The sequence below is a fragment of the Artibeus jamaicensis genome, unplaced genomic scaffold (genome assembly GCF_021234435.1).
Source record: "Artibeus jamaicensis isolate MK-2021 breed Jamaican fruit bat unplaced genomic scaffold, CSHL_Jam_final contig_233, whole genome shotgun sequence".
Lineage (NCBI taxonomy): Eukaryota > Metazoa > Chordata > Mammalia > Chiroptera > Phyllostomidae > Artibeus > Artibeus jamaicensis.
In genome coordinates, this window is record NW_026521486.1 from 54,097,749 (window position 1) to 54,123,120 (window position 25,372).

A 25,372-nucleotide genomic window follows, 5' to 3' on the forward strand; every position below is an offset into this window, starting at 1 on the left:
GAAGTTGTTCAGGGGAGGGGAGACGGCTGTGATGGGGGGGACTTATGGGGGGGCCGTCCCTCTTCAGGTGAAGCCGCTGATGGAGATGGAGCCGCGGCCACCACTGAGTGCCTGGGTCCAGGCTCCGGCCCGGTTTCCACCGCCTCAGTGACCCCCCCACTCCCCCCGCACTGGACCGCCCGGGCCAGAGTAGGGGGCCCCCCGCTGCCCCGCCTCCCTCTCCCCCAATACCGTCCCCTCTCTCCTCTCTCTCTCACTCTCATCCCCACCCCCCCACGGCCTGCGCGCGCGCGGAGCTGCCTCAGGTGAGTGGGGGCGGGGCTTGGGTGAGCTGGGGGCGGGGCCTAGTCGGATGGGGCGGGGCTTGAGGGGCTTGGGTTTGAAGTAGGGACGATTTGGACGGAGCTGGCAGCAAGAGTGTTGGCGGGTGGGTTACAGACTTAGGGGAGAAGGCTGGACCTGGGGAGTTTGGTGCGAGGCCCCAGGGTTGAGGGGGTGGTAGTAGGGACCCAGGGGTCCTAAAAAGGCAGGAGACGGATTAACGCGGAGTACATGTAAAGGCCAATGTTCCGGAGGTTCTTCGGTAGGGTATGGCTGGGGTAGAACAGAGGGACGCGGCGGGGTAAGGAGAAGCAGAGAGTATTGCGGGGGGGGGGGGGGGACCAGGGACCCTAGGGTTTGGTCGAGACGGTTGGAGGGGAAGACAGGCCTAGGTGGGAAAGATCTTGACAATGAGCAAAGTGGGAGAAATTCGGTAGAGAAGAAACTTAAGGTGGAGTGAAAAGTGCTATCTGAGGTTCTGTGTAGGATAAGTCTGGGGGACCTGGGAAGCAAGGCTAAGAAGGAAGAGATTCACTGCATATGAACCCTAAGAAAGAAATGTAAGAGGAAAAGCCCTGGGGCAGACCAGGGTGGTGGGAATGGAGAGGAGTCACAGACTTAAGAAGCAGGTCTAAACTAAAACAGCTCTCCAAGCACTTCCTCACAAAGCCCCATCCCAGTTTTTTCTTCCCCTTTGTCTGCTAGAGTTTTAAACTCACTTTTTAAGTGTTTGTTTGTTTGATCATCACCGGTCCTGTTTGAGGACAATGGAATGTTTAATGGAACACGGACCTTTAGATATGTGATGTTTAGGAAATAAGGCATACTTTTTACCCCCTCCAAGGTTAAGAATTTACTAACTCTGCTTCCAGGAAGATTTGCTGCATTACCAAGCAATGTGTCAAGCAAGATTTGCCTACCTTCGTTTACCTCAGTCCCTTCTCTCATAAGCAAAACTCTACTGTTGTGACTCTTATTGACTCCCAATTACATGTTTGATAGCTCCAGCTATACCCTAGTTTCCCCAGTCTGAGCCCTCAGATCATCAGTGGTAAGCTTGATGGTCCTGGCTCATACATCAGCTCTAGGTTTTCCAGCATCTTGGCCAAACTGACGACAGTCGAGGCCTGTCTCCCCTTACTGCTACTTGTTCACTTAGTGTCAGTGACGTTCATTTGTTCATATCCTTAGGACACATTAAAAACAGGTGTCCGACTACCTGGAATATTTCCATTTAATACAATTCAGATTCTGAGGACAAGACCAGATAAAAGGCCAACTCATACAATTTGAGAGTGTAGCATCTTTGTTAGGCAGGAGTATGTTAAATGCCTAGCCAGGAATCCCTCATCCCCTTGTGGGTCTGCTAGTGGGTCAGTGAACCTTGCTTTGTGGTATGTGGGGAACTTCAGCCTTCTCGACTAACAGCCTAAAACCACGAATCCAGACAGTTCCCTGGGTCATGAGAACAGCCAAGTGAGTGGATACTGAGATGAAAATAAAGCCTTAAAAGAAGAAAATAGCCTTATCATTGGAAAGCAGGAGAGGTTTTACTGGAGCTTCTGGGGTGGGCCCCAGAGTGGTGGGAGCTGCCTTCACTTCAGCAGTTTCAGAATTGTATCTTGTCCTAGTCAATAGATGCTGATGTCTCAAGCACAAAACAATGTCTTTCTTGCCAACTGAATGCAGTTAGTTCAATTGTAGCTTCTGGGCAATCCCCTTCCTCCCAGTAGGTTAAGGGTAGAGCTTGTTTCAGACTGGGTTCAGAAATAAATCCTGACTTTTTTCCAGTGAAAATGCAACTGAATTTCTTCTTTATTTCCTCTTAGTTCAAATCTGCAGCCCGCACTTCCCCACATGGGAAGAACGTGCCACTTTTTACCCGCTCCCCAACATCCACAAAGGAATTATTTTCTCTCAAACTGGCAATCTCTCTTCCTTGAGCACACACACAAAATAGCCAAGGAAAAATAAAGGTAAATTATTTGTTGGGCAGCTCTTTCTAGCCTCATTTTACTTGGTGGGAACAAATTAGATGTGAGACCCTGTAAAAATGCCGTAGGCAGAGGGACTCCCTTTCTTTGTTGGTCTCTTGACCCTGCTGGAGAAGGCTCTGAATTCAGGCTATTTGGTATACATTCTCTTCTTAGAAGAGTTGTGGACTCTGTATTTGAAACAATGACACAAGTTCAAGGTTTACTAGACAAAAGCATTTGAGAAAGAATAGTGCTGACATGGCTCCCCCTCCCCCAGGACAGCATCAACCTTGTAGACTCTGCTAGAATACATATGCTCCCATAATCCTTGAGCCAAGAAGCCCTGTTTCTGTCTTCAAGATATTTAGGGAGTGTCTAAGTTGGCTTTTTCCTCAGGCATATAATCTCTGAAAAAGAAACATGGGAAGGAGAGCATTATTCCTTGTCTGATCCATATGTTTCTAGTTCAAGGATTTCAGTCACTGAGATATAGACCCCAAAACTATTAATTGTCTCACCCAAGAAACTGAGCAAGCAGACTGGCCCCAAACCCTCCAGCTATGGCAAAATTTAACTTTGTGCCATAGTGGGGAGACCCCCAGACTAGTAACCTGGGTTCTATTTGTCCTATTTCTATCACTAACCATTCTGGGCTTAGTTTCTTCTTAAGTTGAAAAAACAAATTGGAACCCTGGCTGGTGTGGCTCAGTGGATTGACTACTCTGCCTGCTAACCAAAAGGTCACCAGTACCATTCCCAGTCAGGGCACATGCCTGGGTTGCCAGCCAGGTCCCCAGTAGGGGGCAGGCAAGAGACAATCAATGTTTCTCTTACACATTGATGTTTCTCTCCTCTCTTCCTCCCTTTCCATCTCTCTAAAATAAATAAATAAAATCTTTGTTTTTAATGGGAGATATCTCTCAATTCTGTTCTAGCTCCAAGATTCCCCAGGTCCTAGAGTATCTCTGCTCCAAGTCCCTCTACTTGAAGAAAGCTTACTGAATGGACTGTCAGAGCAAGCTTCTTTGATAGCAGAGGAGCCTGGAAACATCTTTCTGACCCAAACAACAGTGAGCTCTTTTGATCAGCATGCATTAGGGACTTCTGTCCAGGACCACCACCAAAGGCAATTGTTCCTATCCCACCTTTTTGCCACCCTACCCCAATCAGAATAGTTAATTGGGACTTCTGTGTAACTTTAAACTTCACTTGATAGAGCTAAACCTCTTTGGGACATCTACGGCTTCAAAACCGATAATTATAAAACTTAAATTGAACTCCCCTGCTCTACTTGCCCCAACCCTGCACAAACATACAGCCGAACAGCAGTGACTGACTGTGTGAGGTCTTTCTATGAACAGAGGGATTGTACATGCAAGGGTACACCCCAAGCCCAGAGAGCATCATCTCATGTGCATCATAGCTAGTGATTTAAACTGTTTCGTTTGGCTCTTTTCTTGGTTCCTTAAGTTCTGAAATGAGACATGGGGGGGTAGGATTGTTTCTCCTCCCACCCATAAACCTCAGCTTTCTCTCTCTTCCACAGTCTACATGGGGAGGACAGGGAAGCACAAAGAACGAGAGAAAAGATGCATTCATCTGAGATCTAAAAGGAGACAATGAGGTGATATTTCCCCCACTGCCCAGGTGTTGTGTTTCCAGCTCTTACCCCTTCTTATGTGAGAGCCTGGCCATTGCTAGGATGACCCGGGAACTCATCCCCTCTGCACTGCTCTCCAAGCACTTGGATAATGAAGCTGAGCTGTCTTCGTCTGTGTTGTATGTATGTAGACAGAAGCTCACATCTACAGCCTGGTGAAAAAATGGGGCAGATATCTTTCTGCTGTAAAGACAGACACATGAGCTGAGAAAAGGTTGGTGGGTTTCTTTCAGAGGGCACTAAGTTGTCCCTAAAGATCCTTTCAGCACTGCAAAGTGCTTGATGTCCAGGTCTGTTTCCTGGGAAGGAGCGTGCAGTTGGGTTGCAGGCAGTGCTTACTTCCACCTCTCCCCTCCCCAGTTATGCAAAGCCCTGGTAGATAGCAGAGCCAGCAATGTGACTTCAACATGTTTTTGCTCAGTTTATTCAATTCAAGAAGACACAGGCAGGGGAGGGTGATGTCGCAGGTTCGGGGTACTTGTAGTACCTGAACTACACACTTCCGGGCAGGTGGGAAGTTCTGTCTTGTTAGTAATTGCTGGGCTCCACCTCAGATCCCAGGTCCTAAGGAAGACCAGAGAAATGATTTCTGTTTCCCCTGCTGTAGTTCAGGAATAATCATAAAACGATTGCATGGTTTCTTGCTGCTCTCCACCTCCACTCTCCTTCCCACCAGTGTCCCCCTCACTACCTTTCTACCCACTAGGCCGTACGGAATGTGTTTGAAATTTCCATTTTTGAGTGTCACTGGATCAAAAAGGATTCACTGCAGTATTTGAAGAGCTGTAATTGCTTGCGATGTCCATCCATTTCAGTCTTTCAGAGCCACTTTCTGACATTTTTGTCACCAACAGAGCTGTGAGAATGTTTTTTGTGGAAATGGGGAGGTGGGGATGGTAGCTGATGCCTGACCTGACCCTGGAAGTCAGACTTTGGATTGGCCCTCACCTGCTACTTGTCAGGAAGTGTGATGGGAAATCTGGCTGAAAGGGATGCCCCTTTCTGTTCGTATGTCACATTGTGTTAATGGGAGAAAGCCAAGGTCGTGGAGGACTCTTGTTATGGTGCCAAGAGGATCCAAAAAGCAGGGAAGAAAATCTCGGTCTCCAGAGATTCCAGTGACCAGCCTTTTCTCTCTCCTCACAGATACTTACTTTTGAATTGGGAGACTAGCTGTTTCTAGTTTTCTGTTCGCCTTGCTGAACTGAATTTACAGTACATAGTGCGCCTACCTCTATCACTGAATAACGTCTATGTTGTTATAAAGCACGTTTCCTTCCAAGACCTTTGAGCCAAACCTGTCTTGTGTAACTAACTTCTCTCCTATCTCCTCCCCCTGTGGTATGTCTCCAATTGGCACTGCCTAGTTTGACCCAGTTCCTCTAAGTAGGCACGAAGATCTGCCTGCCTGGCCAGGCAGGGGAGGAGGTGCTTTGAGGCACAGGGAACGGGCAGGTGGGGAGGGATGTGACACCTGGGGATTGAGCAGATGGTGATGTTCCTCTACTGATTCGCTGCTGGATCTTAAAATATCAGGACTGAAAATGGCAGAATCTCAATCCCCTCCGACTTCCAGGGTTACCAAATTGGCATTTAGACCAGTTGGAGGCAGCCAAAGACTTATTTTGTCCAAGATGTGTCATGGGGCACCTGTTAAGAGCAATTAAGAAGCAGAAGAGCTCAGTTTACTAATAGAAACAAAGTCCAACTCAGAAAACAATTCTTTCAGACCCTTCTGGAAATTGTTTAGGGGTCATTTGGGCAAGTGTCCAAGAATGAGATGCACTTCCTAAGCCAGTGCTGACTGAATGCCATGCTTCAACTACTCTGCCCACCTAGTGCTTGTCTGACTTCTAGCTCTCTCTCTCTCTCTCTCTCTCTCTCTCACACACACACACACACACACACATACACATGCAATTGCATTAGCATATTTCTCTTGGTAGAGTCTGTTCAACTTGTTCTTCCTTTTTAGGTAACAGACCCCACCCACTCCCACAGGGATCACACCAAAGGAAAGGATGCCTTAATTTGATGTTAGAACCAGGGAAAAGATCATGAAGGTCTTGAGTACCCTGGTTTTTGAAAAGAAGCAAGACTATTTAATGAAAAGAGCAGCTCTGGCTGGTAGCTCAGTGGATTGAACATGGGCCTGAGAACCAAAGGATCACGGTTCAGTTCCCAGTCACGGTACATGCCTGGGTTGCAGGCCAGTTCCCAGCAGGGGACCCATGAGAGACAACCATACATTGATATTTCTCTCCTTCTCTCCTTCTCTTCCCCTCTAAAGATAAATAAATAAAATCTTAAAAAAAAAAAAAGAAGTATTTAAAAAAAAAAAAGGAAAGAGCACATCTTGGAAAGGCAGGAGCCTGGTGTTCTTTTTCTGGTTACAGTCGCACCATGAGCCCTGAGACAAATCACTGAACTGCAGTTTCTCCAAGCAGAAAATTGGGAAAATCCTGCGCATTCTTGCTCTTCCTGCGTATGGAGGATGAGGGTGGGAGGTGGTGATGTGGGGAGTCATCTTGAGCTTTGCAATAGTTTTGAACAATCCCAAAGGGCAGTTCTAGAGCTAATGATCTGGAAATGAGCGGGGCCCCAGGGGTACTAGGCTGCCCTCACTCACCTTTGGATGTCTGACCACTGCGAGTTCTCTGGCTAATTCCAGCAGGTATGAGTTCGCTGGCCCCCGTAGATTTGGGCTCTTTTCATCTTTGCCCCTAAGGGAACTTTCAAGGAGCCACTTATTGTGGTTTGCTGTAGCAGTGCAGCCCCAAAGCTCAGTCCATTCCAGGGTGGACGTCAAACAAAGAGGTGCTGAAAATATACGTAGGGAAATTTATCTTCCATACCCAGTCTTTCTGGATGAGACTAGCCATCTCTCTGGGGTAATCTAAGGGATTTGCTTTGCAAATGTTTCAGGCTCTTTTCATGAGACTTTTTAGAGGAGTATGTTGTCTCAGAACTAGATAAGAATGATCCAGGTGAGGAAAGAGGCAGAGTAATAGACTTTACCTCCGTGTGCCCTCCAGAACCACCCTCCCACCCCTGGCTCTATCAATATAGTATAACAAGTAAACTGAACTTTCATCCATCTGCCTTTGTGAGATCCTTCAGAGACCAGGAATCTTGGTGGCAGCTCAGGCTGTCCCTGTGCCCCACTCTGGCTCCCTCAAATCTGCCCCTGGAGTATTTATTTTTCATTAGATGAACAGTAAAAGCAATTTTGGATATATGTATGTTTCCACCAAATAGATTTTTTTCTCCTCCCACAGGCTCCTAAGGAGATAATTCATTGCAACAAATTATCGCTTTTAATTGTTCTCAGTTCTCCATTGTTTAATACTCTGCTGCCAATTACTGCTTGCTTTACTTCAAACAGACTAACCTGTATTTTTAAGTTCGGATTCCTCCCACCTTTACAAACAATAAACATAGCAAAGTAATTGACGTGAAGGTGGGGAAAGCCATTTAAAGGTTTAATTTGACTCCTCACTGAACTTGAGGTGGGCTGCTCTCCTCCATCTACTTTCCTGTCCCCTTCCCTCCTGTCACACACAAAAAACAGAGTCCCTTGAATGACTGAATCCTGCTTCCTCTTATTACAACGCCATCCTTAAGGTGTAGAGCCTCTATGGGACTTTTTTTTCCTTCCCAAGGGCTGAGCTAAGCTATAACCTGCCTCCTTTCCCACAGCATCAGCTCCACCTACAGGGAAAGGGTCTCCTCTCAGAACACATCCAGCACCCCTCTGGAGTAAGACGGTGTTGCTGTCGCAGAGCCTGGGGAAACAGAAGTTGCGGGTCGGAGGAGACCTTAGGGTTTGTAAGTCAGGGTATGTTGTCTTCCCCACCAGGACAACGTACGAGGTTTTTCTTCTTTAGGATAGAGTCAGAGCACACTTAAGTGATCCTTCAGCTTTATGGCTAAACTCCAGGATGTTAGAAGGCTCCTCCTTCCCAGATCTGGTTTCTAATAGCAGCTGTTTTCTCTTTCAGCAGAATCTAAGATGGACATAGAAGACTGCAATGGCCGCTCCTATATGTCTGGTATGCCCTCTTGTGCATTCTACTTGTAAGGGGCTGGGAGCAGGCACTGTCCTGTGGAGCGGAGCCACCAACCCAGCACAGGACCTCTGAGTGTCCGAGTCACAGAGCTGACACCCATGCTTGGGACTGTTTGATAGTGTTCATTTATTTAGGTCATTTTCCGTTCCCTAACGACTCTCTTCCCAGACTTCTTGGGTGGTAGGAGAATGGAGTAGGAGAGGAATATGAGTAGAGACTATTAGAGAGGAATGATTTGGAGCTAAGAGATCAAAGATGTAGTTCCTTCTGTTCTCTGAAGTCACCAGCCAAACATGATATTCTGTCCCACCCAGAGAGAGTGGAGCAGGATTTCAAACCTCAAAGGCCTGTGGGGCCAGGTGGGTATGTAAATGAGTGACCTGGGTCAGGATAATGAGCAGAAGAGAATGGTGGGGACTGTCATGAAGTGGAAAACACATGTCCTACCTCAAGGAGCAGCAGCTCTTCAGTGTCCGTGTGAGAATGTGTATCCAGTGTGACTAAAACTTCCCATTTTTTTAAGAGAAATCAGAAATCCAAATTTTATATGAAATGTATCCATTTAAAAATAATGACTCGGTGTTATCAATATTATTTTTAAATGTTCCATGGGGCGAGCCAAACTTGTCTATGGGCTGAATTCAGCCAGCGGGCCGACAGCTTACAGCCTCTGAAGTGGAGATACAGAGCCCAGCGCCCATTCCCCACAGTCCTTTTCCATGGTCGTAACATGAAGCTTTTCATGCCTGCCAAGTACTCTTACTGAGGCAGAAGAGATCATTGCTTATAGTGTGACTGGCTTTTAGAGATATGAAAGTAATTAGGATCCTCCCAGACTTTAACAAGGTGAAAAGAAATGAGGAACTTTCTCTGGCCCCTCTCTGAGAGTGTAGGAAATGGCCTAAGACGAGTGTGTCTAAGATGAAGGGAATCATTTTTTGGACCCTTAAGAGTGCCAGGGCAGGAAATGATTATAAGAGGTAAGGGAAGGCAGAACCGGGTTTTGACATTATGCGTATCCCCGCCAGAAATCCAAGCACCATTTAGAAATGACTTACAGCTTTTTTCCCCCCAAAGTGGGACCAGTGGAGGAATTATAGGCATGCAGTAAGAGAGGTAGCAGGTTGGATCAGGCACACGCTTAAGAGTCATTGACAACTCCTGGGTAATGTAAGGGAAGATGACTGACCCCTTTTTCATTTAAGGAGGGAAGGCGTTGGAATCGGTAACGACATTCAGTACCTGCACGGGCTGGACAGAGTGACAGGGATCAAGTGGACTGACTTGAATGAGAGATACTTTATTGATATGAAATTCATAGCCCCTCTGAGGAACCAGCCAACCCTCCCACCCCCTGCTCAGTTAAGCCTATTCCGAAAACCACTACAGAGCAACAGCCACACTCAGAGCCCTGCTTTATCACTGGGGACCACTCAGACGGATGAACGCCAGTCCCTGCTCCATGGTCAGCAAATGAGAAACCAGGAACATGGCTGAGGAAATAGCCTGCAGAGCTGTCTTCTGTCCTATCTCTGGACAATATTGGATGTTAGAGGAAAGTTTCTGAGGGCGTTTGCTAGGCTATGAAAACCAAACTTTCCCTGCTTTTAGCAGGTTGGCATTTCCTATGTGAGAAGAGCCCTCTGTGCTTTTGAATGAAAGTAGAGGCCAGAAACCCCTCATCTGTGTTTTGAGAATTCTAGATGTCAGCCGCTGCCTTAGAGAGGGAGAAGGAAAATCAGGGTAGGGCCAACATTAGCCCTGGCAAGTAGCCCCTGCAGGACTGAGCGTGGCTGAGCAGTCCACCTGAGGGTCCTCTGAGGGCCCTCCGCTGACCCATCCCTCCTGGACTGACAGGGAAGCAGTGGGAAAGGCCGCACGGAGTGCGCGGCCGGGCCTCTTCCTTCAGCGTCGTCGCAGCTCTTCTGCCTCGACACCAGGTGGCCCTTCCTCACGTGGCCACTGGATGAAGAGGGTGTCCGTCCTGTTCTTCAAAGACGTCTTCCTACCTCACAGAACCTGATTCAGGAAGTCCATCTGTTCTAAAGGTGCAGACCATTCCCCCCTGGGAGAGACTGGAGAGAAGGGAAGCGTCCGTTGGTTCACCATGCAAATTCTCTTCCCCCACTCCATACCTCTCTGGGGGAACTGAGTTGCTCTAGCTGGCTCGTAGAATTATTTGACTGAGCAGTGCTTGTCCCACGGTTTCTGGGACTGTGAAATGTTGAAGGGAACCTCGGCAGAAAGAGATCCAGGGGTAGGCAGCCCAAAGTTTCACAGCCCCTCCCACCCCCAAATTCTTGGAATCAGAAAATCTAGTCTCCAAAGTAGGTCAGCACGGCAGTGAGTAGCTCCTTTGGAAGGGAAGGGAGCAGAGGCCTTGTCTTGATAGAGGGCGGATTCATCCACGGCTGTCGGCTGCCTGCCCGCCCCAGGGGCGCAGGAGGGGAAGGGAGGGGGAGACTGGCTATACCAGCATTTTGCCTGGAATCTGAAAGGGCTCAAGGCCGCAGAGCCACCCCAGCCTGAGACCAGACTGCGCCGAGCCCTCTCACGGCTAACAGGGAGGGGGCGGTCAGTCCGGAGATCTACAGAGCGACCTCCCTCCAGGAGGAGGAGGAGGAGGGAAAGGAGGGAATATGAGTGCCCGAGTTTGGCGGGGGAGGGGCTTTCTGCTGATCTGAGAGCCTTGAAGCTGCCCTGTGTCCTGGGCCCCATGACCTCTGGGGCCTCGGCTTCCCCAACTGGCAGAGCACTGGGCCTTCCCAGGGGCCCTTTCTCCCTCCCACCCCAAGAGCCCATCCATCTCTCTCTGTCTCTCTCTAACACACATGTACGCGCACACACACACACTTGCTTCTCTCAGGCATTTGTTGTGCAGTTCCTCTTTGTCTGCTGGGCACGAGGGCAACAGCTTCTGCCTCCCCCTCCCTGTGCACAGCCCCCCACCCCGCCCCTTTGCTGGCTTGGAAGAGAGATGCTGTAGCCTAGCATTCCCCGCCAGCAGACACACATATACATTCTACATTCCCTGCAGCCCCCTCCTCAAGCACATCCAAGCGTGCACTCGCTTGCTCTCTCTCTCTCTCTCTCTCTCTCTCTCTCTCACACACACACACACACACACACACACACACACACACACACTCGCATACATACACCCTGGGCTGAGCTCTTCTTGCTGGCTGCAGCCGTGGGCCCCTGCTCACCGTGCCGCTGCCGCTGCCTGCGAAATGACGGCGGTTCCCCTCACTTCCAGGAATCCACGCTTCCTGGAAGGTGAGTGGCTGGGCTCACCCCTGCCTGCCACCCAGACGCAGACATGCACACACCACCCGCACTCCCTCGCCGTTTCCAAGGCGGCGGCCGCGTTCGCACCCCAGGGTCTCACCGGCAAGGGAAGGATAATGTAAGTTCAGGCAGAAGGTGGTTAGGGGAGGGGGGGGTGCTGGGGCTAGGGAGCCAATTCTGTAACAACTCCTGAGACTGAGGAGAGGGGGAGGATGGGGGCTGTGTGTGTGTGTGTGTGTGTGTGGCGGGGGAGGGGGCGTTCCTCCTCACACTTGCGGAGGATGGGAAAGGGTGTTTGGTGTTGCTAAGCAAAGACTGCGACTTGGACAGTGGGAGCTTGTGGTGACATCTTGATTAGGCCCTGGGGACAGATGTAGAACTGCCTGGGTGAAATGCCCAGACAGGCCAGGGTGGGAATGGCTAGTAGAGAGAAGCCAGGTGAAGAGGAGCTTTGGCAGCAGATGCCTCAGCCCGTCACAGCGATCTGAGGGGCCTCAGCCTCCTCCCCACAATAGAGCTGGGGATGGGCGTCTTTCTTTGCTCCCGTACCCACTAGTCCCTGCTATTGGGCTAGCATCCTGGCACCCTGGAGCTCCTGGTCAAGAAAGGGGAAGCAGTTAGGAGGAGATCCTTACTGAGAAGTGCGGAGGCTCTCTAACCTCATGGCCGTTCCCTAGAGGTAGCCACTCCTTGAGGGATCCGGGAAGGGCGGCAGGAGCAGGTGGGCTAGTTTCCTTCTGCATGTGAAACATTTAGCTCCAGGGGTGTTGCCCTGGTTCCTGTTCCCGCTTTTCTGCCCCACACTCATCTCCTAGTTCTAATGGTAACCTCATGGTTTGGCTTTGCCCTCCAGGGGTTCAAGCAATTTTTTTGACTGACCAAGAAAATTTCTCTGAGACCTGAGAGCAGCCTCAGTTCTTGGCTTTGACGGTCTGGGATTTCTTGGGAGTCCCAGGCATTTGAAATTCCCTCACTGGGGTTTCTGAGGCTGAGAGAGGAACTGCCAGACTTCCTAAATCAGTCTAGTCCCCTTCTCCCTCTAGCTGGAAATCACAATCCCTGGGGCCTCATAAAGATTTTCCAACCCCTGAAAAGATTCTTTTTTATACATTAGCCCATAAGAGTAGACCGGGGCCTGTTTTCCCTCTTACCTTTATCCTGGGGAGGGCAGCAGCATTAAAGAGCCTCGAACTCTGGAGGCACCTGCTCTTCCTCCTGTTTCCAGGCCTTAACAGAGAAAGTCACAAAGGATGTTTTCCCCTAACTGTCTCTAAATATCCCTTTAAGAATACCTTCCCCCATATATGAAGCCCTGACCCCAAGAGGCAGCCTCAGCCTAGCAGGCTAGGACCAACGATGGACTTCCAGCAAGCTCCTCATTCTTTTAGGGTCGAGGACTCGGTGCCAGGGCCCAAAGCCCCGTTCTTTTCCCATTACTAACATCAAGTGATTCAGGGCAAGTCAGCACTAATGATTGAAAAGGATGGAGAAGATACTCTCTCAGCCCTTCTAACCTTAGTACACCCCACATGTAGTTGAAAGGACATTTTAAAACTGTATCTGGGTCTACAAGTCTCAGCTCACAACCCTGAGAAGCTCACTGCATGATAGATGTGTGGTTCTGATTTGGGGCAACTTCTGTGATAACCATGGTTCATCTAAAGAGCCCCAGCTCAGGGTTAAGCCATAAGGATGTTCTGTACATAGTAAACAAACTTCCTCAGACGTTGATGGGATAGAGTGTGGGAAGTGGGACTTTTAGGAGAGGATATGAATGGGAAATGGTCCCACAGTCCTGAGTGGTTGTTTTCTTCCCACTGACCAAAGCTGGAGAGGGATCCCTCAGGAGGGTGTGTTCCGGATTTCTTGCCTCAGGCCCAAGACTCCAACCATTTTATAATGGAATCTTTATTTTGTGAAAGTAAGTATGTGCATAGCTGGGAAATTGGGTAAAGTACTAACAGGTGGACTTTAGGGATGAATTTTAGGGTTTGTCTCTCTCTCTCTCTCTCTCTCTCTCTTCCATATTTAGGCCTGTCTGCACACATCCATGCATGTCCATGTTAGCAGACAATGTAGAGGCTATGGGTATGTTTATCCTAGTAGGCATGTTCTCTTTATCTGTATCTTCATATGTGATCTGTGTCTGTGTGTGTTTGTCTACATGTGTTTGATTTCACCTATGTATTTGTGTAGAAGATTGTGGGGAGGAGGGATTTTTTTTTAAAGACATGACTTATATCTTCAGGTGTGTCATCTGATTTTTAAAACCACATACAAAATTCTCAAAAAGCATTTTTACAAAGCAGTTTGTCAATAAGTTAAAATGAATACATTGAAAATAAACTGATTATTTCACTGTCAAGGAAACACCAAGTAGTAAGTATCTGATTGGAATCATATCAGATAAGATGATTTTTTGGCATAGTCACATTTTTTGCTAATTTTACAAGACCAGTGATCTAGCCCCCGAGCTGTGTAGCCCTCACCTCATTTTGGCTAATTTTAGAAAGTCTAATGGGCCCAACCGTCTCCTCCTGAAACAGTGAGGCCCAGTTAGCTGTGTAGCTGGTGGTTAAGGACATGGGCACTCACTTTTGTGATCAGATCCCAGTTCCACCACTATGGGCCATGTGACTTTGGACAAATAGCATGGCCTCTTTTGTGTCTCAGTTTCCTCTTCTGCAAAATTAAGATAATATTGGCAACTACTTCATAGGGTTGTTATGAAGATTAAATGGAGTAATTCATTCACGGTGCATTGAACAATGCCTGGCACACCAGAAGCACTCAGTCGGCTGCCATCACTATGATTGCAGTTATCATCATTAGATTCAGGGACAATTCCAGCTGCCCTATCTGCAGGCCCCATACCTGGTGCTGGGGGCTCCAGAGAGGAACAACAGGGAAGAATGGCTGTCCTGAAGTGCCTCGCTGCTGAGGCCCCCATTTTCCTCTCCACCCTGGCCCGCCCAGCCCCGCCCCAGCCCCAGCCCGGCTTCCTGTGGACGTCAGGCAGTGATGCTCTTCCCTTCAGGCTAGATAAAGGTAGGGTGGGCAAAGCCTAGTCACTGAGCTCGCAGAGGTCAGCACCAGGCACCCAGGCTGGCAAGGGCATGAGGTGTGGTTCCTGGAATACAACGCTGCCTTGGACCTGGCTACAAGATAAACGTAACTGAATTTTTAAAGATTAGGCAATTCATTAATAGTTACAGCTATAGCTTCACCTGCCCTCTTGTTCTCTCCTCCAAGGTAGCGGGGACTCATCTCTGGAGAAGGAGTTCCTTGGGGCCCCAGTGGGGCCCTCGGTGAGCACCCCCAACAGCCAGCATTCTTCTCCCAGCCGCTCACTCAGTGGTAAGTGTACCCTCCTTCTGTCACCTGGCACTAGGCACCCCTGTTTGTGTTTGGCCCTTGATTTTTCTTCCATTGGCAGCCATTTCCCCACTGATGCCTCCCTCTGGTTTCCTGTTCAGAGTCTCTAAAAGCACTAAGTAGCTCAGTGTCTAGGGTTTTCCTGACTTCTGAAAGGAGACTGAACTGTCACTGCCAGACGAGGTCGGAATTAAAAGCGGCTTGGGTGGGATTAAGGTAAAGGCCCCAAAGACACAGTCCGGAGTTAGAGTAGTAGGTAGATAGAAATGGTCATGAGCTGGAGTTAGATAGGAAATGGAGATGAGAAGGATCTCCTTATCACCCCCCTATTCTCCTACCCAGACAAGGTCCCCATGACTGCCCCTCCTCAGCTGGCCCTAGATCTGTGACATTCTCTAAATGGTTGGAATAGCCAGGAATGTAGGTCAGGGCGAGAGCCAAAGCCTTCTCCTCGATGGCTCCTCCCTCGTCCGTGCCCCTCCCCAGATTTTTATGGAGGGAGTAGAGGGGCTTCAGTGTAATGGGCGGAGGGATAATGTAAGCCGCGCCTGTCTTCCAGGTCCGCTGTCCTTAGCCTGCCTCTTCGGTCTTCCCAGGACCGTTTTCCTGCCACTGCTACTTGCTGGCTTTCTGCCCAGGGCCAAGTCAGACGTCTTTCTTAATGAAAGGAGAGTGGAGAAATAGGCTCCCCTTAGCTTCTTCTTCTCCCCAGTGACAGAAGACATCCTGTGTACCCCAACTTTTTTCTCTTGCTTTGCTTGATTGATGGGGTAGGAGGAAAAGGTCGCTTCAGGTCCCAGCAGGACCCTGAATGTCTCAGGGCTTGGAGACTCCTTTCGGACTCGAGGAGTACCTTTCTGGCCTGAGGGCAGGCTCTCCCCTTTGCCTGTCTCTATCCTAAACCCCACCCCACCCTCCAGCCAACTCCATCAAGGTGGAGATGTACAGCGATGAGGAGTCGAGCAGACTACTGGGGCCGGATGAACGGCTCCTGGAGAAGGACGATAGTGTGATCGTGGAAGACTCATTGTCGGAGCCCCTGGGCTACTGTGATGGGAGTGGGCCAGAGCCCCACTCCCCCGGTGGCATCCGGCTGCCCAACGGCAAGCTCAAATGTGATGTCTGTGGCATGGTCTGCATCGGACCCAATGTGCTCATGGTGCACAAGCGCAGTCACACAGGTGAGTGAGCCAAGGGGCCAGCGGGGCCCTCCCACCGGGCTGGCAAGGGAGAGGCAGTGCCAGGAGGCCGTGCCTGGAGTGGGGTAGCTTTGGAAAGGGAGGGTCTCCCCCGGCACATTTTCTAGCTGAGGGGAAAAAAAGGAGGGGTTGAAATTTAAACTCCCCAAATACCTGTACTTCCCTGGCACTTTCCTCAGCTGTCCTTATAAAGAAAAACAGATGTTTTTCTTGGGAAGCGAGGGAGGGGAAGGTGTTGTAGTCCCCAGAAGGATGCTATACCCTACCAGGTTAGGACTCATGGGTATTATTTGGGCCCTCCCATCTCATGAATAAAAAAAGAAGAAATATGGAATACAGAAGCCTCTTCTCAGCTTCCCTGGGCTTTGGGCTCCTGGGGCAGAGAGAGCCCTGTGGGGTTGGTTCTTGAATCCAGTCTTTTGGCTCAGTGTTCCCGGCCTAGTGCCCTTCTCTCTGCCACACACCCCTAATCCACACCTTCCCGGGGGATCTGGATTAAGCAGGATTTATTTGAGTGGCACAGCCCTGCCTCTCAGAAATGTGTTTTGAGCGCCTTCCTGAAGGCGGTGTGCAGCAGAGGACGGGAGACTAGGTGCAGCCCTCAAAGTTCCTCACACCCGGTCCTCCGAGTCTGTCTGTTCTTTCGCTTACAGGGGAAAGGCCCTTCCACTGCAACCAGTGTGGTGCCTCCTTCACTCAAAAGGGGAACCTGCTGCGCCACATCAAGCTGCACTCTGGAGAGAAGCCCTTCAAGTGTCCCTTCTGCAACTATGCCTGCCGCCGGCGTGATGCACTCACCGGCCACCTCCGAACACACTCGGGTCAGTGACCTTTCCGGTGGGAGAGGAGGAAGTGGGACCCCAGTGCACCCAATACATAGAGCCCAGCAACTTCTCTTGTGTCTAGGGGGTTACAGTGTCCTCGCTGAGGAGGGCAGAGCACTCCCAGAGCAGACAGGGCTCTGCCTCTCTAACCCCTTCTCTGGGTAGCAGGCCCCATAAAAAATTTGAGGAACTCCTTAATGAAGTATTTTACATCTGCCACAGTCTGTAACATGGAGCAAAAGGAGCACAGTCAGTGCTCTTGGCTCTTAACAGTCACCCTACACTACTCCCTGCACCCCATGACCCCTCACTTCCTTCCACTCATACCTGCCTCAGGCCCCATACTTGTCACCATCTTCGCATCGCTCCCAACATCAGGGGTCTGTCCTCTCTTTTACTTACTACTGGTTCCTGAAAATACCCATGGGCCTCCCAGACCGGAAGAAAGGAGGCTTAGGAAAGGATTACCCCATTTCTAGTCCTCATCCCAAGAGGTTGTCACCTTACCAGGAGCAAGAGCAAGTGTCTGGATGGAGCTGTGTTTGCAGCAGTGCCAGGAACTGGACTGACTCCATTTTCTAGCCCAGCCAAGACTGAATCAACATCTGCCTCAATCAGCTGGTCAGATAGCAGTTTTGAAGCATTTTACTAAAGTCTTAAGCTTTTGGCTTGGACTTGGGGAAAGGCCAGGAGTTGAGCTGACAGGAAGGAGGGAGCTCAAGATTAGGGAAAAGGGAAAGGAGGGCAGAGGAGAAAGAATTAGTAGGGTCTGTCCTTAGAAACTTTCCTTGCTATTTTTCTCTTTTCCTAAACTCTCGTGGACCAGGATTTAAAGGGACAGAGCAATCATCTCACCACCCTGTGTTTTTCAGCCACCTACCTTGCTCTAGGTTCTCTTACCTTGAAGCTGGGACCTCTTTATCTTTATGTATGTGGAGAAACGACAGGGAGGAAGATCATCGTTGATTCATGCTTTATAATCTTGAAGTTTTTCACTTGTGTCTCCTTATGTGATCCTCATAACAGTTCCAAGGTAGATGTTATTGTCCTCAATTTGCTGACAAGAAATTGAAGCTCTGGAAAAAGAAAAAAAGATTCGCAGGCCAGGAGCTGTTCTTTCTGTAGCCTTACTGAAAGCCCATCAAGGTCCCGAGCCAGATATTCATGCTCCTTTACCCAGGAAAAGAGTCCGCTTCCCCTGCTGATTTGGAATACGGATGGCTTAGCCCCTAGAATTCTTACCAACAACGGTGAGGAGGGGGGGCGGTTGCAGAGATGCTACAGGAGGAGGTCATTAGAGCTAGAAGAAGACACAGAAGTACTTGTTGGGTCCCATTCTTTGCGAAATGCTTTCTATTGCAACCTGTATTGTAAGAAAAAAGGGTTCCTCTTAGATGTTAAACCATTGCCCCAAGAATCTCAGGTATGCTGAGCAACAGCAGGATGGCAGCAGGCTGATTGGCTCAAGGTCCAGTTCGGGCAGAGGATGGGAGGGGGCTTCCTGGCAACACTCTCTATCTCCCTGCCCAGGAGTAAGATCCGTAAATTAAAATATACAGTACCTTGTTTCTCTCACTTTTCTCTCTCCTCACAAATATCATCTCTCAAAAGTTATCTTTAAAGGAAGTTATTGATCTCAGTTTTCCCAACCTTTTTTTTCACCAGAAACAAAATCTTTATAACCTGTTCTTAAAGAAAAAGAATCCCTCCAAAGTTGCTCTTTTCCTTTTATGCTCTTCTCCTTGTTTTCCTCTCTGTTCTTGTATTCTTTTCCTCTTCTCAGAATTTCTCTATTAGTTGATGGTTTTTCTGGGGTTCTCTTTGTGTCTCAGTGCAGAAAGACAGAAAGAATAATAAGCAGTAAACCTGGGCTAGAGCCGAGGTAAAAAAGTAAAGGTCAGTGAAAACTGCCCCTCCCTGCATCGGCAGATCTGAGGCAGATCTCGTTTCTGTCACCCCAGCCCACCAGTTTCCCCCAGACCGAAGCAGATGGTTCGTAAGCAAAAAATCCCCTTGTCTGATAAACAACAGTGACACCGCCTGCCACATGGAAAGGTTAAACCACAGTGCGGGCCTCAGACTCTGAGACCCTGGGGTGGGGCCAGCCTGCTTGCCAGGGACGATGCCCCACGAAGTCCCTGGGTCCTTCTTTTCTTCGAATAGCATTTTGGCCATTTTGAGTCTCACCAGCATCCAACTATATGCCCTCGGTCCCCTCCCTCCTCCCATGGCTGCTCAGTGTGCCTCTTCTCCAAGGTTTGGTCATCCGTCCATGCGCGCAGCCCCGAAGTTGGGGAGGGGAAGACAAGAGGAAGGATTCAACTGAGCCACATCCCCTCCCCCTCAGGCCAGAGCACTTTTGCCCCTGGATGATTTTGGAGAGCCGGGGCACGGGGGGAGATGACTTCAGTGCTGTTCCTTTCCTCTCTCCTCCATAGTCTCCTCGCCCACAGTGGGCAAGCCCTACAAGTGTAACTACTGCGGCCGCAGCTACAAACAGCAGAGCACCCTGGAGGAGCACAAGGAGCGGTGTCACAACTACCTGCAGAGTCTCAGCACTGAAGCCCAAGCTCTGGCTGGCCAACCAGGTGGGCTGTAGGCAGGACTCTAAGGGAGCTAAGGGCAGGGCCAGAGGGGACACAGGACAAGGGTTATTCCCTACACGAAGGGAGAGGCCCATGGAAAAGGGACAGTTACCTCAGTAAATCCACCGAGCAACCCAGTTAGTGCAGAGCCCCCTGGCAGGTGGTGCAGGGAGACCCAGAGGTAGGGGAGGATGTGATCTATGTCCTTAGTCTAGTGGGGGAGAGAGAACACAAGAAGTGTAAAATTAAGGGTCAGTTGTATATAACTGTCCCCAAATGATGTGACATGTTGCTGGGATGAGCTCTAGGTGGGGTGAAGTAAGCAGAGCCTAATTTCCCAAGCATCGGCTGTGACCTCCCTTGGCTCTTGACCTGCTGGTTTTCTCCAGGTGAAGGCTGCTGGGCCGGTGCTACCCCCGCTCAGCTGCTACTACCTGTCCCCCCCTCCCCCGCTAGGTGATGAGATACGTGACCTGGAGATGGTGCCAGACTCTATGCTGCACTCGTCCTCTGAGAGGCCAACTTTCATTGATCGTCTGGCCAACAGCCTCACCAAACGCAAGCGTTCCACCCCCCAGAAGTTTGTAGGTAAGAGTCCAGTTGTAGAGGAGATACTAGCTTTAAGTTCATCTATATCTGAGCTCCGGTAGCTGTTAGACCAGTTGGGCCTAGAGGTCTGACCGAAGAAAAGACAGTGGTCTGGTCCTCAGAGTCTATCTCCAGAACAGGGGCAGAGTGAAGAGAGAGAAGGTCCCTCGAGACAGGGGAGAAGAGTCAGTATTAAGAAGAGGATGTCAGGGCCTCTGGCTGTCCCAGTGTTTGAGAGTAGCAGGGACTTCAGTCCCTGGGGGCTGAGGTAAGGGCCCCCAAAGTCAGAGGGCGGAGGTGAGTGTGGGGGTGCCACCTGGCCCTGCTCATTAGCCCTGGAAGGACCTGGAGCTTTATAGAGAGTAATGAAAGAGCAGTGAAGACCAGTGGCCTGGGATTGAGTTCTTCTCTGAGATTATAGCCTAGAGTTGGGGAGAGGTCCCCAAAGCGACCTAACTTTGGGGGAAGTAAATGAGGAGTGGTAAATAATGTTACCGCCATCCTCAAGGGAAAGAAAACAAAGAAATAATCCTGGGGAGCTTAGGCATTCTCCAGACCCAGGTCTGCTGAGAGCCTCTTCTCCACAGGCGAGAAGCAGATGCGCTTCAGCCTCTCAGACCTCCCCTATGATGTGAATTCGGGTGGCTATGAGAAGGATGTGGAGTTGGTGGCACACCATGGCCTGGAGCCTGGCTTTGGAGGTTCTCTGGCCTTTGTGGGGGCAGAGCACCTGCGTCCCCTCCGCCTTCCACCTACCAATTGCATCTCAGAACTCACACCCGTCATCAGCTCTGTCTACACCCAGATGCAGCCCCTCCCTGGTCGACTGGAGCTTCCAGGATCCCGAGAAGCGGGTGAGGGACCCGAGGACCTGGCTGATGGAGGTCCCCTCCTCTACCGGGCCCGCGGCCCCCTTACTGACCCTGGGGCGTCCCCCAGCAATGGCTGCCAAGACTCCACAGATACAGAGAGCAACCACGAAGATCGGGTTGGGGGTGTGGTATCCCTCCCTCAGGGTCCCCCACCCCAGCCACCTCCCACCATTGTGGTGGGCCGGCCCAGTCCCGCCTACGCCAAAGAAGACCCCAAGCCACAGGAGGGGTTACTGCGGGGCACTCCAGGCCCCTCCAAGGAAGTGCTTCGGGTGGTGGGTGAGAGCGGTGAGCCCGTGAAGGCCTTCAAGTGTGAGCACTGCCGGATCCTCTTCCTTGACCACGTCATGTTCACCATCCACATGGGCTGCCACGGCTTCAGAGACCCTCTTGAGTGCAACATCTGTGGCTACCACAGCCAGGACCGGTACGAATTCTCTTCCCACATTGTCCGGGGTGAGCACAAAGTGGGCTAGCCACCCACTGCCCTCGCCTTGGTCCACCCCTCCACAGCCCTATCCACAGGAGTCTATCCCTGTCCCTACCACATCCCAAGGAGTTTTGCTGTGTAGCCCCCTCCACTGGCTACCTAACTTCACACTTGACCCTGAATCCTTTTCACCTATTCTCTTCTCCTAACCTGACTGATTTAAGCATTGTGATTAAACAGGTCTTTTATTATGTTTCTCCTTTTTCTCTCAACCTGTTATCCCATCATACTCACTGAGTTATTTATTAATATAATTAGTTGGTTTTTTAAAAACTTGTATCAGTCACTTGCCACTCCCCCACCCTCCTGCCCACAGTCCCCTTCCACTTTAGGTGGGAAGCTCCTCTTAATATTAAGGAATCTTGAGCTTCTTGTTTTAAGTCCTCATATTTTGCATTATGTGATTCTTCAGTTTTGATGCTGATAGCTCCCTCTGGCCTGGTCCTACCTTAGCTCCGTGGCATTATATCTCCTCTCTGGGACCCTCCAGCCTGGTACTTCATACCTCTTGTGCCCTCTCATATTAGGCAGCTTGCACTTTCCTCAAACAAATGAAGAATTCCCTCATTTGGAGGTAGGAGGGGCTGAAGAAATTCTCCCATCACCATGGGACTAAGAGTCCTCTTGACATCCCCCTAGTAACGAGTTCCCCAAAGCCCACATTCAGGATCTCCTTCTAGGATGTGACGATGTATCTCTTACCACTTCTTGAACAACCCCCAACACTGCTCTACTCTCTTTAACCTGCCAGTCTACTCAGTGGTAGCTTTTCTCTCCTTGGAGTGCCCCAATTTTATATTCTCAGGGGCCAAGGCTAGGTCTGCAGTCCTCTGTCTCTGACACACTGGGAGCCACAGGTGCCTAACTGGGAACCAGGGCGTGGGAAGGGGTGAGGCAAAATTCTGCTCGTACTCTTCCACCTCTCAGACTTCTTCACTCTGGTGACCTTCCTAGGCGTTCAGGGGCTCCACAGCCCCCTTCCTAGGAGAAACTACTGGGTTGCTGCCTGATGACAAGGGGGCATCTCCCCCTCAGTCATTCTGCCTTCTTCTCTCCCCTAAGCAGGATTCACCTTCTTAGGAAGAAAAGGGTGTCTCTTTTCTCTCTTCTAATTTTCAGTATAACCAAAAATTATCCCAGGATGAACAGGGGCATGCACCCCTCACCCCCTTCCACTCTTGTCCCAGCAGGAATGGGATGGGCACAGCTGAAGGGGGGCATCACCCGTTACTGCCCCCTTCTACACTCAGCTCCCAGATGTAGAGCAGGAGGGGACACTCTCCTCCTGGCTACTGCAGAGACCCCTGGCCCTTTGGGTAACCTAGTTAGTGAGAAGGGCGCAGGAGGAGATACAGCTCCACTGCAAGTGGAGGCCTCTTTCTACGAGAGTTCTCTGCCCAAGGCCACAGCCATCGCATTCTCTGCTTTCTTGAGATTCAAACCAAAGGCTGTTTTTTCTATATTTAAAGAAAAAAAAGTAAAAACCAAACGCAACACCTCACAAGTTGTAACACTTGGTCCTTCTCTCTCCTTCTCTCTTCCCATCTTTCTTTCCACATGTCCTTTCCTTATTGGCTCTTTTGCCTCCTACTGTTCTCACTCCCTAACAGGGATAATTTAAGGGGATGGTCAAGGGTTGGCTAAGGAACAGACCCTGGGATCGGAGCTCTTCGGGGCTCTAAGAAGAGTCTACCTTACCCTCTTATGGGAAGGGAGACCCTAAAAAAACTCCTTTTCTTCCTCCTTTTTCTCCCCCATTATGTGGTCTCCCTAAGAGAACCCGATTGTCAGGGCAGCACACTGTGGGTTGATTTTACCTCCTTGCCAATGTAGCAATAAACAGATGCTGCCAAGGACAGAGGTTGGGGGAGTTAGCTGGGAGGAGAGTGGTCTCTGGAGAAGGGGAGAGTTTTCTCAACAGCAACCTGGGGAACTGGCTCCTTGTTTCAGAATGGCAGCAGAGCTGAGATTGATACCTGGGGTTCTCCTCAACGGCTCTGATTATTGAACCCCTTCCTGTTAGACCTACCCCTACCATCTCTTCTGTGTCTGCTGTGTATTTGGTGACACCTCATAAGGACCAGTCCCTTCTGAGGTATCAGAGCCTTAGGGTGCCACCATCCCCTCCCCCAGTCAGCTTTGGCACCTGTAACCTCCTAGAACATGAAGGACTGTGCTCTGAGGCTACACTCTGAGCCCATGAGAGCAGAGACTGGAAGGCGAGACCAGGTGCTAAGACGGGGAGAGAAGGGCACTCTGTCTCTCTCCAGACCATCACTGCACTTTAACCAGGGTCTTAGGTACAAAATCCTACTTCCTAGAGCCTTTCAGCTCTGGAACCTCAAACACCCTCATGCTCTCTCTCCCAACTCCTTTTGGATAAAAAAATAATAAATTAAAAAAAGAAAAAAATGCATTGAAACCCACATGGAGAAAAGAGGTGTTTTTCTTTTGTACTGATATTCAAAATCAACACCACACACACAAAATTTCTAAATAGACACTTTTCCAGACCTTTGTCTTTTTGTGTCTGTGTCCAAGCTGCAGGTGAGATTTTGTAGTGCTTCTGGCAGCTTCTGTCCTTGTGTAAATAATATATATATATATTATATATATTTTTAATCAGAAGTTATGAAGAACAAAAACAAAGAACAACAACAACAAAAAAACACTGACGCAAGTGCAATACCACCTCTCTTCTCCTTCCCAGGGTTTCATTTGTAGCCTATGCTTGGTGTCTCCTTGGACCTTATTCCTTCACCTCCTCCTCTTCCTCTGATTCCCCGCCCCCTTTTACTTTTAAAAGAGTTTTTCTCCTTTCTCGAGGGGAGTTAAACTAGCTTTTGAGACTTACTGCAAAACATTTTGTACATGTAATATATTGTAAGTAAATATTTGTGTAACGGAGATATACTACTGTAAGTTTTGTACTGTACTGGCTGAAGGTCTGTTATAAATAAACATGAGTAATTTAACACCCCTGGTTGTTTTTGCAGATTTCCTTTGCCTTGCTTTTCTACTGGGAGGAAGGGGGGGGCCTCCATGCAGCATGTTTTACTAACTACTAAACATTTTGAAGGTGAACAAGTCTAAGATTGAGAGGAAACCAAACAAGAATACTCAGATTCTTACTGTAGAAGGGCAGAAGAATTTTCAACCTAGAATGGGAAGTGGAAGAGATTTTCCTCCCAGGAATGCCCACAGGATAGGAGAGAAAGCCAACACACCTGTCCATCCAAACAAAGCAGAAACTTATCAGACATTTGTTGTTGAGAACCTACGACATGTAAAACACATTATATATCCAGGGGACACAAGTACAATAACATGAATGATGATGATAACAGGCTCTGCCTCTTTTTGAGCACTCATAAATGCCATGCACTGTGCCAAATGTTCACTTCATTGTAGAAGCAACCTACAGAGAAGTGATCGCGATTACTAGTGAAGAAATAAAAGTCCAAGACTCATCAGCCAATAAATGACAGAACCTGGATTTGAACCCAAAGATGTGTGATTCCAAAGTTTGTGCCCATACCTTTATGCCAGGGAATGTGGCTGGTGAAACTCCAGGCTCTAAAAATCCCAAGAAAAGCCGAGATAGGCACATTAATTTGGTTCTGTCTTACATATGTATTAAATATTTTGTCCTTTTCACTCAACCTTCTTCTGTTCCATCGACCTCGCTGTCAGTCCACATGGTCATAATGTCTGCCTTCCTGTTTCCATGAGACTATAATCAAGTGAATATTGGAGACACTTCCATCTAGAGTCTCATTTTCCATTACCCATTTAAAATTTTGATTATTTATTGATTTTAGAGAGAAACATCAATTTGTCGTTTCACTTATTTATGAATTTATTGTTTGATTCTTCTATGCGCCCTGATCTGGGATTGAACCTGCAACCTTGGTGAATGTGGACAATGCTCTAATCATCAAAGGTACCTGGCCAGGGCCTTTCCATTCTACATTGAAACTATAAAATTAAAAATGTGAGTTTAGCCCTGGCTGATGTGGCTAAGTGGACTGAGTGCCAGCCTGTGAACCAAAAAGTCACTGGTTCAATTCCCAGTCAGGGCACATGCCTGGTTTCAGGCCAGGCCCCCAGCTGGGGGTATA

General features: G+C 49.3%; 1 protein-coding gene and 1 long non-coding RNA gene across 24 annotated transcripts; one reads left to right on the top strand and one right to left on the bottom strand.

Annotated features, from left to right (window-relative positions):
* Positions 1-24,230, top strand: IKZF4 (IKAROS family zinc finger 4). Of its 22 annotated transcripts, XM_053661802.1 has the most exons (13): positions 2-305; positions 2,151-2,297; positions 3,233-3,367; positions 3,844-3,921; positions 7,657-7,795; positions 7,962-8,009; positions 13,146-13,239; positions 14,571-14,675; positions 15,614-15,874; positions 16,546-16,713; positions 19,155-19,304; positions 19,758-19,889; positions 20,477-24,230. In XM_053661802.1, the coding sequence occupies exons 6-13, from the start codon at positions 7,989-7,991 to the stop codon at positions 21,235-21,237; spliced, it is 1,692 nt and encodes a 563-aa protein (XP_053517777.1). In that variant the 5' UTR covers positions 2-305; positions 2,151-2,297; positions 3,233-3,367; positions 3,844-3,921; positions 7,657-7,795; positions 7,962-7,988; the 3' UTR covers positions 21,238-24,230. The 22 variants fall into 22 exon arrangements, with proteins under 22 accessions (XP_053517784.1, XP_053517783.1, XP_053517786.1 ...); XM_053661809.1 differs by lacking the exon at positions 13,146-13,239 and having other exon boundaries at positions 1-305; positions 3,844-4,171; positions 7,657-7,785; positions 7,959-8,009; XM_053661798.1 differs by lacking the exon at positions 7,657-7,795 and having other exon boundaries at positions 3,844-4,171; positions 7,959-8,009.
* On the bottom strand, positions 12,441-18,549 carry LOC119048552 (uncharacterized). 2 transcript variants are annotated; one of them, XR_005082360.2, is made up of 4 exons: positions 18,400-18,549; positions 17,959-18,079; positions 17,617-17,792; positions 12,441-12,545 (listed from the first exon to the last, which is right to left on the bottom strand). It is a non-coding gene; the product is annotated as an uncharacterized LOC119048552 (long non-coding RNA). The 2 variants fall into 2 exon arrangements; XR_005082361.2 differs by lacking the exon at positions 18,400-18,549 and adding an exon at positions 18,279-18,347.
* Positions 24,231-25,372: the final 1,142 nt, after the last annotated feature.

Bases quoted from the DNA above. Each gene is read 5' to 3' on its own strand.
- IKZF4 (XM_053661796.1), top strand. From the start codon at position 11,350: ATGCACACACCACCCGCACTCCCTCGCCGTTTCCAAGGCGGCGGCCGC. The intron at 14,676-15,613 runs GTAAGTGTACCC...CCCACCCTCCAG, and splicing joins TCCCAGCCGCTCACTCAGTG to CCAACTCCATCAAGGTGGAG. The intron at 16,714-19,154 runs GTCAGTGACCTT...TCTCCTCCATAG, and splicing joins CCACCTCCGAACACACTCGG to TCTCCTCGCCCACAGTGGGC.